The sequence below is a fragment of the Primulina eburnea genome, chromosome 8 (genome assembly GCF_022965805.1).
Source record: "Primulina eburnea isolate SZY01 chromosome 8, ASM2296580v1, whole genome shotgun sequence".
NCBI lineage: Eukaryota > Viridiplantae > Streptophyta > Magnoliopsida > Lamiales > Gesneriaceae > Primulina > Primulina eburnea.
The window spans coordinates 37,039,963-37,052,687 of NC_133108.1; the positions used below are offsets into that span (position 1 = coordinate 37,039,963).

The 12,725-nt window shown below is 37.6% G+C and overlaps 2 protein-coding genes across 3 annotated transcripts; both read left to right on the forward strand.

Annotated features, from left to right (window-relative positions):
* The first annotated feature begins 131 nt into the window (after positions 1-131).
* LOC140839505 (uncharacterized) lies at positions 132-5,624 on the forward strand. 2 transcript variants are annotated; one of them, XM_073206255.1, is made up of 8 exons: positions 132-245; positions 1,299-1,465; positions 2,396-2,501; positions 3,539-3,721; positions 4,387-4,857; positions 4,941-5,024; positions 5,146-5,215; positions 5,350-5,624. In XM_073206255.1, exons 2-7 carry the CDS (start codon positions 1,418-1,420, stop codon positions 5,205-5,207), a joined length of 954 nt encoding a protein of 317 aa, XP_073062356.1. In that variant the 5' UTR covers positions 132-245; positions 1,299-1,417; the 3' UTR covers positions 5,208-5,215; positions 5,350-5,624. The 2 variants fall into 2 exon arrangements, with proteins under 2 accessions (XP_073062356.1, XP_073062355.1); XM_073206254.1 differs by having other exon boundaries at positions 165-279.
* A 5,691-nt stretch (positions 5,625-11,315) lies between these two features.
* Positions 11,316-12,352, forward strand: LOC140839238 (uncharacterized). Its single transcript, XM_073205876.1, has 2 exons — positions 11,316-11,422; positions 11,659-12,352. The coding sequence occupies exons 1-2, from the start codon at positions 11,316-11,318 to the stop codon at positions 12,350-12,352; spliced, it is 801 nt and encodes a 266-aa protein (XP_073061977.1).
* The last annotated feature ends 373 nt before the right edge of the window (positions 12,353-12,725 follow it).

Sequence of the window (12,725 nt, forward strand, 5' to 3'; positions counted from 1 at the left end):
CATCCATATTAAATATATATTTCGTTTGCAATGGATAACGCCAAGGGATCTTTTAATGCAAGTGTGTGCCATTCGCTTTTGTCCTATTATTGTACGTTGTGGAGAAAGAGTTGTACGTTCGTTGGGCATTAATATTCGTGAAAAAATATATTAAAAAATACATCCGAAACGCGACCTATTTGAGCAAAGCCCATCACTTCCTCTCCTCCGAAAATATTCTCTTGCAACCGATGTTGCTGTTTGAGGTTAAAAAAAGTGTAAAAACCCAACAATTTTCAGGTGAATTGAGTTTCCCAATTTGTAAATATTTGTGCTTTCACGTGTTTGTGAGGGTTTAATCTTTGTTTTTCCACTCCCTTTCTCGTGTGATTTGCATGTGTGATTCTGTTTGTGTTTTTTATGATCTTTTTTCTCGTAGAGTTTATTTTTTTTGCGTTTATCGTGTGCGGGATCATGGCTGAGTTCAAAAGGATGCTATAATCTTGGTTTAAATTTGATTTTTTATGATGGCGGTGTTGAGCTTTTACGAAGTTTATGGTGATAATTTTTTCTCTCTAGTTTTAGTTTTAGAGGGTGAACGCTTATTTTGTTGAATGCATTCTTATTTGAAAATTTGAATGATTCTCATATTGGTCATGCGATACAGGTAATAATGGAATGGCTATTGGGAAATGAGTGTTTTTCTTGGTTTGTTTTGAAGAAATTTTTTTGAAAGCTTTTTAATATAAAGAGAGATAAAAGGTGGAAACAACTAAGAAAGAACTTTGAAATATACCCAGATAAAATTGTGGCATGCGCTAGGAATTAGTTTGAACCAGATGATCGTTGCTTTGTTGGAATTCGCTAAGTCCTACATTCTTACCGCAACAATAATTAGCCAGGATTTCCAACAGTGTTGATATTTTGGTAAAAATCAGTTTTTTTTTAAAGATCTAGTTTATGTGGATGATGACCAATAATAATGTTATACTTTAAAATACTCCTTCATATGTACGCTGGATGACGAGATACATATGTTTGGAATTGATGTCCCAGGAGTATGATTGGACAACATGAGCAAACACACGAGTACACATTACCGACATAATAGAATATAAAGGGTTTGCATACCAAGAGTTTTAAGCTATTATACACTTGATTGACACTATGTTATTTATCATTTATCCTACAAGGCACAAGCTCGAGCTCACGGGACCTTCCGCTCATGCATTGTTTATTGTGATTGCCCCTTGTTACCATGTTATTGTTCATAGGTTTACTGTACTTGAATCTCCTAACATCTTGAACAATGGTTCCAGGCTTTATAGATTGCACATTTCGATCAATAAACAAATTCAAAGTTATATTACTCTGTGGCGGAGCTGTTGTGACATGATATACAGGCTTCCTAATTTCATTGTATCGGTGAACTTACAAGATGTCTAATGGAGATGTAAGAAGAGTTTCAGTACAGGATATACAGCTTGTAAGGTTCTATTACATTTGTATAACTATATTGCAATTATGATTTGTTCTCATTCTTGTGGAAAAGATGGATAAATATGTTCCGGCATGTGCTTTCGTTTATTATGTTAAAGATAAACATGAGCGTGGAAGTACAATAGCTGGGTAGCATGTGGATGATCTGGACATCAATTATTACTAAAAAGATTATGGTTGTAACTCTAGAAGTGAATATTTGTCCTATATTTCACCTGAAATTCCGATACAAATATTTGTGCTACACTGTCAACTGTATTGTGATTCATATAATTTGTTTGGTAGTCCTAATACAAGATGAATTCTTGAACCATTGCAATCTAGGGATATTTGATATAGGATAGATCCCTATGACTGAGATTGGAAATTGGAGCCAAGACTACAAATTAAATAACCTTGAAAATGACCGGACAAGCATATCGTTGTTGTACTTTTAAAAAACCTTTCTTTATGATATAGTAGTTTGTAACCAATGTTAATGAGATCCGAAATTTCTGAAATTGAGAATGTTAAAGTGTTGCTACACAGAATAATGCATTTTCTCTAATGAGTAGCCGAAGCTAGTGCACGAACAATCTGAAACATATATTCTGAAATGGAAGGTAGAGGAATTGTTTGTGCAGAAATTTTGGTTTGTTTTATCAAGACAATGACTATATGCAAATTACATATGAAAGAATTTTAGTAGTTTTTCAGATACTGTGACGGGTAGACACTTGATTACAGAATGGATTATTTGTTTTGAGCTTCATAAAATTGTTTTGATAAGTTGACTTGTGGATTTTTACCTGCTCTGGTGTGTGATGTAGAATGGTTTTTGTCCAGTTAGGTTTGATCATCGAATTTAAAGCTCTATTAGTTGATACTAAAAAGCGTACTCATTTTTGCAAACCTTATGTTCTCTCTATGATAACAGGTTCAAAATCTCATAGAAAGGTGCCTTCAGCTGTACATGAATCAGGGTGAAGTTGTGAGTACCCTGCTACAGCAGGCAAAAATTGAGCCCGGTTTCACCGAACTTGGTACTTACATTTCTTCGCTTCTTGTTATTTGTTTCCTCCTCCGGTTTATGTTTGTTTTAGGTAATGCATTGTGCTCAAGAATCAATTTTACACAAGCTACATCTAGTTATTAGTAAATATTCTTATCATAACTTAATTATTCACCTTCTGAGAAATTTTGAAAAATTATCCTCTTCTGCTTATGTTTAACATATATGACCTTCTGTATGAATATTTTGAATTTTGAACTGTCCCAGGCCTACATATTACAATGATTTATTCTCTGCAACTCTTTGGATTCATCTTCTATCTTCTAAGAATCTTCACATTTTATCGTCACCCTTCAGTTTGTCAACTCGTCACAGCAACAGTCTTTTACATTGTTGTTAACTCGACATGTTACAATCACTTTCAAAGTTAAAGACATTCGCTGATCTCAAGATCATACAAAGGAATTAAAGTCCAATACTCCAGGGAAAGGAATCAATCTTTCTTTCATTTAAGACTAATTAGAGCATAAGGATTAGTGCTTACATGTTGGGGACGTGGTCCAAAGTTCCTTTATCCCTTAACCCATTCATGATGGTCTAAAACTATCTGGATCCCAGCTTTGTGATATATGTGTTCTTCATATCGCAAAGTTTTAGCTAACATCTGATGGGCTTGTAGCACTTAGTATTGACCTATGTATTTAGTTTCAGTTGGCCGGTATCCCATCTAGATGTTCTACTGAGACAAGAAAAGCTCGAAGTCAGAGCTTTCACAATAGAGTCTCAGACTTGAGAAGACAAGCTCAATCTTCAACTACGCTACTCCTTAAAGCAATTCTTATGTCTTAAAAGCAGGAAAAAATATTTGAGTTACGGAGCCTTGACTTGTTTCTAGCAAATAGATCACAAACCACTACTTTATTTTATCTAAAGGCAGCTTCTCTGTTGATTGAAATACAATCTTTGCAAAAATGTTTGATTCTGTAGCAGTATGTTCACACTTGTACCATTCCATAATGGATGTTTATTGTGCAAAGTTATTGATATAAAATCTGGGCCATGTTCCAGTGTGGCAGAAACTTGAAGCAGAAAATCAGGATTTTTTCAAGGCATATCATATGAGGCTGATAATTAAGGACCAGATATTAAGATTCAATCAACTGCTGGAAAGACAAGTTGAACTAATGAGCCAAATTTGTGCAACTGGAGCTCCTTGTATTCCTCCATCTAATGGATCTCATGTTCAATCAAGTAAGTCTGCTTTTAATCAATAAGTTTGATGTATGATGCACGGATAGTTTAAAACATGGCAAAGCATCATGTTGGATGCTACAGATTCTTCGTAGGTGTGTATCAAATACTTCTATTAAAGTTTTTGAATTAGAAAAATCTGGATTCTCGCCATGTGTTGTCTGCATCGGATACTTTAATTTTTTAATTTTTTTTGGGAAATTTAATTTTTTTTATTAAAATCGTTAAAAATTAGGTATAACTAGAATTGAGGAAAGAACAAGTTTAGATTCTGCATTTTAATTTGCTGACAATATCTACAAGCAAAACTGTAAATATCTCTCTTCCTAATTTAGATTTGAAGCCACTATTTAAATAATTAGTGCATAACATATTGATTATAAAAATTAAACATATTGATAGTTAATGTTAGATTTTGAATTTTATGTGTTGTTTACTTTTATGTTTGAAGTGTACAATTGAATTATAACTTTATCTATACATGCATGCATACATATAATACACACACACATGCCTAAAGCTAAGGTACTTCCTTTGCATGAATGGAATACTTTTTTAGTGATAATATCCCTTATATTGGAACTTTGCGTTGACTGCGTAATTATATTTATCAGTGATCATAGTAATTGTTCTGAAATTTTGTTTTGCACCAAACAATGTTGAAGTGTACCAAGCCCCACAACCTACTGGATTATCTATAAAGCCAGAAAACATGCTCCAAGCAATTAGTGTCGTACCTAATGCTTACACTAATGGGGCACCAACCATGCAACCATGCATGCAAGTTGCTGTCAATATGATCGGTGATACTGGAAGAATTGATGTGACATCAAACACGATGTCGATCCATGGCTCAAACACGGTAATGTTGCGAGGCATGAATGGGGGGATAATCAAATCAGAAGTTGGCTATGGAGGTGATTCCCCGTTTATGTTTGGTTCGGAGAGCAATCTTCTTGAATCTCGCACTGTGATAGGAGAAGCATCGGTTCCTCACTTTGATGGTGTAGAGCCCAGTTCACACGCTCTGAATGAGACTATGTTAGACCCAGAGATGAATACATTTGGATTCTTGGGGCAAATCCCCCGGAACTTCAGTTTATCGGACCTGACAGCTGATTTTTCTAACAGTACTGGTTAGCGTTCTGCAATGATGAACTCCAATTTGTCGAGCAATTCACATCGTGTCATGACTTGTATGTTTTACTAAATTCTGCAGATATACTGGAAAACTATTCGAAATCTCCATTTCTGGGAAACGATGCAAATTTCATGGGCCAACGTCTCAGGGATGACCAGCAAGGTAAGCTTATTTCCCCCCTTCGTATTTTCGTTTTTCGCTTTAGGCATAGTTCCTGAGTGAAAAAAAAAACAAGAAGAAGAAAAGGAAACAATTCAAATAGTTGTATTTCGGTTTTCGGCAGACATAAGGAGGTTGGACACCATATCAGAGGGTTTAAGCTACGAAGATTTTGGCAGTGAATAATTTTCAAGGTACTTTTTCGAACCATCACTTGTGTAATAGTTCGAATTGTGGCAAAATACCTATCTATCATACTCGTTCATTAACTTCTCTTTTCGTCCATACATAAATACTTTCCTTCGCTCTTGCGATTTTGTTGTTGCAGGGGCGAGTCCTTGGTTGACTTGAAGTTTTTGTAAATAGGTTTCAAGATTTACTAGAGAAGCTCCGAGGTTTCAAACTAATTGAGTTATCATTGGTTGGTGTGTGAGTTGCTAGGATTAAGCTAGAAACAAGCGAAAGCTTGTCCATGTGTATCCAGTCTCTTTCTTGCATTAGGATACTGTACTCATTACTCAATGAGTATTACACAATTTGTAGCATGTGAGTATCTGTTACATTCACAGTGTATTATACTAGTTTAATGTTATGTTCATCACATCTGATCCCCACTCGGTTTTTGGTTATTCCACCTATGTATGTGCGAGTCGATTACTAAGATTTTTACTATAATAATAACATGAAATCTTTACGATAACAAAGACGATAATGTCATGTAAATAGTTCATAAAGTTGATTGTTACGAATGTTGCGACGGATTTGATTGGAAGGACGAATATATGTATTTGGTGCGAAGCATATGGGTGCGATCGGAATTATTGGATCAAGATCGAATGAATTGAATTATCGATATATTCACATGGAAGAAGGGGATGTAAAACTTCATAAACATTTGCAATCGAACAACTTGTATTAATTGAGTCCCAAATTTTGCATTCATTCTAGAATGTTCATTTGGACTCTTAGAGCATGGCCAAAGAGCCAGGAAACGGCACGCAGAATTATCTGCATGCGGTGTTGGTGGTGAAGCCCTCACCAACTTTTTTTTTTTTTCTTTTTTTTTTAATTACGAATCGACGGCCAGATAGATCCATCTGGCCGTTATAAATATTTTAAAAATTTAAAAAATGATTAAAATTTTTAAAAAAATCTTTAAAAATATCAACAGACATATTTTAATTACCAATCTTTTTATCATGTGTAATTTTTAATTTGATTGTATTAATTTTTAAAATTCTTGTAAGTTTTAATTTTAATTATATGTATCATGTGCAATTATATTATGATTTTTAAAATAAAAAAGTTATTAAATGGAATAAAAAAAATTTAATATTTCGACATCATTTTATCATTGAAAAAACATACAATGAATTTATCAACGCTGAGTTAACGTCTTCGTAACACCAACTTTCTAACGTCATTGTACATGTTCTTAAAACCTGTAACGAGTCTTGGGAGTCATCCCATTGCACACAGATATACAATTTTTCTCTTGTATTTTCCTTCTGGCACACACACACACACACATGTTCTTAAAACCTGTATATATATTATTTATTTATTTATTTATCAAATTGTATATTTGAAGATGATTAGCATTTTCCATAAGCACGATATGGAGGAATGGTATCATCAAGAAAAGAAGTCTTACCTCTTGTATCCATTTTAAATCAACATTTGGCTAATATATTGTTGTCATTTTCATATCAAATGTAAAGTTGCAATTGGATTTCAAATTCTTTGATTTGTTTGCATTGACAAAATATAAATGAATTTCAAATTTATTATATATCAAATTAATTTAGGTTGCATTTAGGAAGATGCATTTAAAATTTATGGATTTCGATAATAGTTTAATTGTTAACAAAAACAATCAATCAACAATAAAGAATTCTCTAGGGTTCTTTGACTCTTAGGGCTGGGTTCCTGCGCTGTGCGGGATTGATCCGTTCATTCAACCGTCCTCGAATTGAACGTTGGGTTATTACCTAGGCTATGGATCCAGATGAGATTTCTAGACTGGTTACAGAGTTGAAACTCTCTGCTCCAAAGGAAAGCGACACCATCTTCTTTGATGGTTCAGAAACGCGAGTTGGACAGGAACGCTTGGCCAATTGTTTGGTAGCAAAGATTCTATCACCAAAAGCTATTAACAGAGAAGCGTTTCGTCAGCAAATGCCACGCATTCTCCAAGCGACAAGGAAGGTACATATTGAGGCAATGGGAGACAATACATTTGTTTGTGATTTTGTATCCCAGAGAGATAGAAACAGAGCGCTTACAGATGGGCCATGGAATTTCTTTAAAAGCATGGTGATTTTCAAGGCACCAATGGGTTGGCAAAATCCTATTGACATGGTTTTTGATGAAATAGATATTTGGGTTCAATGCCATAATCTGCCACTAGCCTTTATGCAAGAAGAATTGTTGACCAAAGTCGGGCGACACATTGGCAGAGTAGAGGAAGTGGATTCGGGGGAAAATGGCGTCTTCTTGGGACGCTATGCGCGACTTCGGGTAAGAATTAACATTACGAAGCCTTTGATGAAATTCATTCGGATTAAAGCCAAGGGAGAAGAGGAAGACATTATTGTTCTACTGGTTTATGAGAGATTGCCGGATTTCTGCTAAGCCTGTGGGCGACTTGGGCATACGATCCGAGACTGTGATGACAAGGAGGCTGATAGAACCACACTTGCTTTTGGGATCTGGCTGCGTGCATCCACTCATATTGGTGGGTCCAGGAAAGGCTCTTCTGGTGCTGAGAAACCATCCTATACACCTCCGAATAGTCCATCAAATGCTGAAACCGAAAACTATGAGCAAACAGATAAGGACATTATGGAATCAGAAAGTCAAGCACTTGTAGTATTGGCAAAACAGTCTGCGAGTAATATGGACCAAACCCAATTGATGGTCCACGAGCCTGCCCCACTCCTTGGAAAACCACACGGTGAGAACACAATATTGCCGAGCCTAGCAGTTGGTGGGGCAAAGCACTGGAAACGCAGGGCACGAGAAGTAGGTAAGGATCGGATTATGGACAAGACACAGACTCCTCCCTGAATGGCTAAAAGACATATAGATATCTCTGAGGAGGACAGTGTATCACAGGAGCACACAAGACCAATGAAAAAAAAAGTTAAATTTGGGATGGATTGAACCTAGTGCTAAGGATAAATTGGCGGCGGTTGCTCAGCAACCCCGCCGATCATTATGAATGTTATAATTTGGAATGTTCGAGGGCTTGGGAACCCCCGAGAATTCCGGGAATTGCGGCGACTTGTAGCCGATAAGAGCCCAACTCTCTTATTTTTGAGTGAGACAAAAACTAGAGGCACGATGCAAGCAATGGTCGACTCCATTGGGTTTTAAAGGTTGTTTTGCGGTGGATTGTCATGGAAAAAGCGGAGGTCTTGCTCTACTCTGGAAGGACCCCATTGATGTCTCCATTAAGTCCTTTTCTGTTGGACATATAGATTGTGTTATAACTGCTGATGATAGAAAGTGGAGATTTACAGGTTTCTATGGGCAGCCTGAAGCTGCCCTCCGACATTTTTCTTGGGACCTCCTTTTGCATCTCAAAGGTTTGCATGAATTTCTTAATTTACCATGGCTAGTAGGTGGTGACTTCAACGAGATTTGCTTCGACAGTGAAAATTTGGGAGGTATGAGAAGAGCCTCTCACAGAATGCAAGCATTTCGGGATACTCTTGAACTTTGTGATCTCCAAAACCTGCACTGCCATGGGGATTTATTTACTTGGGTGAATAGACGATCACTAGACAACATTATTTTTGAGCGACTTGATAGATACGTGGGAAATCTTAGCTGGAGATTACTTTATCCGGCCGCACAAGTTTTATCACTTGATTTCTATCATTCGGATCACCGCCCCCTATGCCTACATCTGAATGGGATCCATTCTCAGTCTCGGGAACGGGATTGGAAGAAGCGGGTTACTTTTCGATTTGAGAAATATTGGCTTTGTGAGGAAGATTGTGGCGAGGTAGTTGAAGCCGGCTGGGGAGCAGATACAGCCTCTGGAACATTACAGGGCCGCATTCTGAGTTGCCAGAGTGCACTTCGACACTGGGCTAATGACCGATTTAAGTGCATCTCCAAGCTGCTTCTGGACAAGCGATCGAAATTACATAATCTTCGACAAAGCTGGAATTGGAGGTCATCTATTGCACAGATTCAGGAACTTGAATCTGAAGTCGAAAAACTTGCTACCCAAGATGAGATGTACTGGAAGCAACGTAGTAGAGCATTATGGCTTAAGGATGGTGATCGGAATTCCCGTTATTTCCACATCTCTGCATCGAGGCGCCGGGATCAGAACACCATCAATGGATTGGTTTCTTCTCATGGAGATTGGTGTTCAGATAGTAAAGGAATGGCAGATATTGTACACGATTATTTCAGCAACCTATTCACATCTAGTTCACCTACTGCTGCAGAAATGAATCCTGTCTTAAACACCTTATCTCCGGTCGTGGATGAACTTATGAACTCAGCCCTTTGTGCTCCATTTACGACCTTGGAGGTCCGAAAAGCTCTATTCGATATGCACCAAGACAAAGCACCAGGTATCGATGGTATGTCTCCTCTATTTTACCAAAAATTTTGGAATATTGTAGGTGATGATGTTACAGGTGCAGTACTCCATATTCTTAATGAAGGGGCTCCTATTGATCAGTTGAATGATACTATAGTAACTTTGATACCAAAAAAATCTAATTCGGTGCTTATGAAAGAATTCAGACCAATAAGCCTTTGCAACGTCTGTTACAAGATCGTGTCTCGTGCTCTTACTAATCGTCTTAGACCTGTTATGGCAAAACTGATTGACGAATTTCAGAGTGCTTTTGTCCCGGACAGGATGATCTCAGATAATATCATTGTGGGGTATGAAGTTATCCATTGGATGCGTACAAGAAAATCAGGTCGGGTTGGCTATGCAGCGCTTAAACTTGATATGAGCAAGGCATACGATCGAGTGGAATGGGATTTCTTACAGGCGCTGATGATTAGATTGGGTTTTGCTACGGAGTGGATTGATAAGATAATGAGGTGTGTGCGAACAGTGAGATATTTCTTCCGGATTAATCAAGAAGTTGTTGGACCTATCACTCCTACCCGTGGATTGAGGCAGGGTGACCCTCTGTCACCTTACCTGTTCGTTTTATGTGCACATGGACTCTCTAGACTCTTCACCTCTTACGAGTCTAGGGGTCTGATTCGAGGAGTTAGGATTGCTCCAATTTGTCCGGTAGTTTCTCATCTCTTTTTTGCAGATGACAGCCTTATTTTCTTCAGAGCCACATTGGAGGATGTGGCTCGGGTTAAGGAATGTTTATACCTCTATGAACGAGCTTCGGGCCAGATGATTAACTATGAAAAGTCGGCTCTCTCTTTTAGCCCCAATACCCATCCGATGTTAATGGAGACAATTAAATCTTGCCTCACGATTCCTATTGTTCAAAGGCATGAGATCTACTTGGGCCTACCCACTGTATCTCTACATAGCAAGCGTTTACAGTTCCAGTATCTTGTGGAAAGAGTTGTTCGGAGGATTCAGGGATGGGGACACAAATATTTCTCTAGCGGGGGCAAAGAGACTTTGATTAAATCTATTATACAGGCTATACCAACATATGCAATGAGTTGCTTCCGAATTCCCAAGGCTATTTGTTCTGATATTGAGAGGGAATGTGCCAACTTCTGGTGGGGTATGGACAATGGGAAGAGAAAAATACACTGGAAATCGTGGGACTCTCTATGCAGGCCTAAAGTACAGGGAGGTATGGGTTTCAGAAGAATGGAGGATTTTAACCGGGCACTTCTTGCCAAGCAAGTTTGGAGATTGATTAGATTCCCAGATTCCTTAGCCTGTCGTCTACTTAAAGGGAGGTACTTTAAACATGGTGATGTGATGGAGGCGGGTTTGGGTAGTAACCCATCTTATATTTGGAGATCAATTTTCTGGAGTAAAGGGCTTCTTGGGAGGGGTCTGTTTTGGAGGATTGGTGATGGTAAGTCAATAAAAATATTTGATGACAAATGGATACCAAGTGTGGGTTCAAATTTAGGGGTGATGGAGGGGATAAACCGTAATGACTCCACTGTGGACACCTTGATTAAGGACCTCTTGGGATGTGGATCTAGTCTCTAATACCTTTAATCCATGGATAGCTGGTGAGATCCTCAAGATCCCTCTACCGTCAAGTCTTTGTTTTGACACGAGATTCTGGTTATTTGATGAAAAAGGGAAATATTCGGTACGTAATGGATATCGCCTACAACAAGGACTATTTGCTCAACCGGAACACCAATCGGTCCACATGTTGCAATCTTGGTGGACATTCCTGTGGGGTCTCTCTCTTCCGCCAAAGGTGCGTATTTTCTGGTGGCATATTTCATATGATATTATACCAACAAATCTCAATCTCCAAAGGCATCATGTTCCGACTTCTGGCGCATGTGTGCTTTGCTTCAATACACAAGACACAACGTGCCACTCTTTATTTTTTTGCTACACATCTAAGGCAATTTGGATAAAGTCTGATCTCTATCATGTCATCCGTTTGGGAAAAATGAGCAACACTATTAATTTTTGTTTGTTGATGAGGGAAAAACTATCAAAGGCCGAGTTTGAAAAGTTTGCTATTCAAACTTGGGCAATCTGGAAAGAAAGACAGAATCTGATCCATGATGATAGCAGAACCAGGATGGCAGGGGACGTCTCTTGGAGCTTATCCTTTCTTACAGACTTTCAGAAAACTAAGGCTATTGATCAACAGGTGGTTTCTGCTCATAGTGTAAGGGATGACAGGAGATGGAGGGCACCAGATGCAGGTACTTTTAAACTCAATGTTGATGCTTGTGTTAATGATAATTCCAGTCAATACAGCATAGCGGGTGTCCTTCGAGATTGTCAAGGGAGATTGTTGCTAGCATTTGGGAAGCAGATTTCTCATCCTCTGTCTGTTGCCCACGGTGAGTTACTGGCTATTCGTGAAGGAGTTAAATTGGTTTATGAGAAGAATTTTCGAGATGTTCTGGTCGTTTCTGATTCTGTGCTGGCAGTGCAAGCAGTCAATGCCGTACAAGATGATCTCGGTTATGTTGGAGCATGTGCGTCTGATATCAATGTTTTGGTACAAGCCCCGTTTATCTCTGGAATAGTTTATGAGCCTAGATTGTCTAATATAGTTGCTCATAATTTGGCTAAGTTTTCTTTGTCATCTCCTTCATCCTTTGTTTGGTTGAATGGCGATTTTCCTCATTGGTTAGTCGAGTTTGTAATGAACGATTTATCTTAATATAATTACAAGCTTACCTTTCAAAAAACAAAAACAATCAAACTATATATCAAATCTTAAAATTCTTATATTAATTATTTACACATTAGTTACACAAATTAAATTGTATTTCAAATACTTTCATTATTGAGTGAACTTGAAATACATCATAATTAACATAAAACAATATGTAAGCATGCAAATGGTGGATTTGAAGTTCATATTTATATTTCTTTAAAACTACAAAATTTAAATTTCAATATATTTGAAATCCAATAATTAAAATGTAACCTAATTTCAAATATATCTAATATGAGTGTTATTTGAAATATATTCCTCAAATCTTTATCATGGCCGGGCCTGAGGAAAGGCTCGAGAGGCCGCCTCCGCCTCA

Coding starts and splice junctions, on each gene's coding strand:
- LOC140839505 (XM_073206255.1), top strand. CDS start 1,418: ATGTCTAATGGAGATGTAAGAAGAGTTTCAGTACAGGATATACAGCTT. Junction 3,722..4,386: donor TGGATCTCATGTTCAATCAA/GTAAGTCTGCTT, acceptor ACAATGTTGAAG/TGTACCAAGCCCCACAACCT. Junction 5,025..5,145: donor TCTCAGGGATGACCAGCAAG/GTAAGCTTATTT, acceptor GGTTTTCGGCAG/ACATAAGGAGGTTGGACACC.
- LOC140839238 (XM_073205876.1), top strand. CDS start 11,316: ATGGATATCGCCTACAACAAGGACTATTTGCTCAACCGGAACACCAAT. Junction 11,423..11,658: donor GTCTCTCTCTTCCGCCAAAG/GTGCGTATTTTC, acceptor TTTGTTGATGAG/GGAAAAACTATCAAAGGCCG.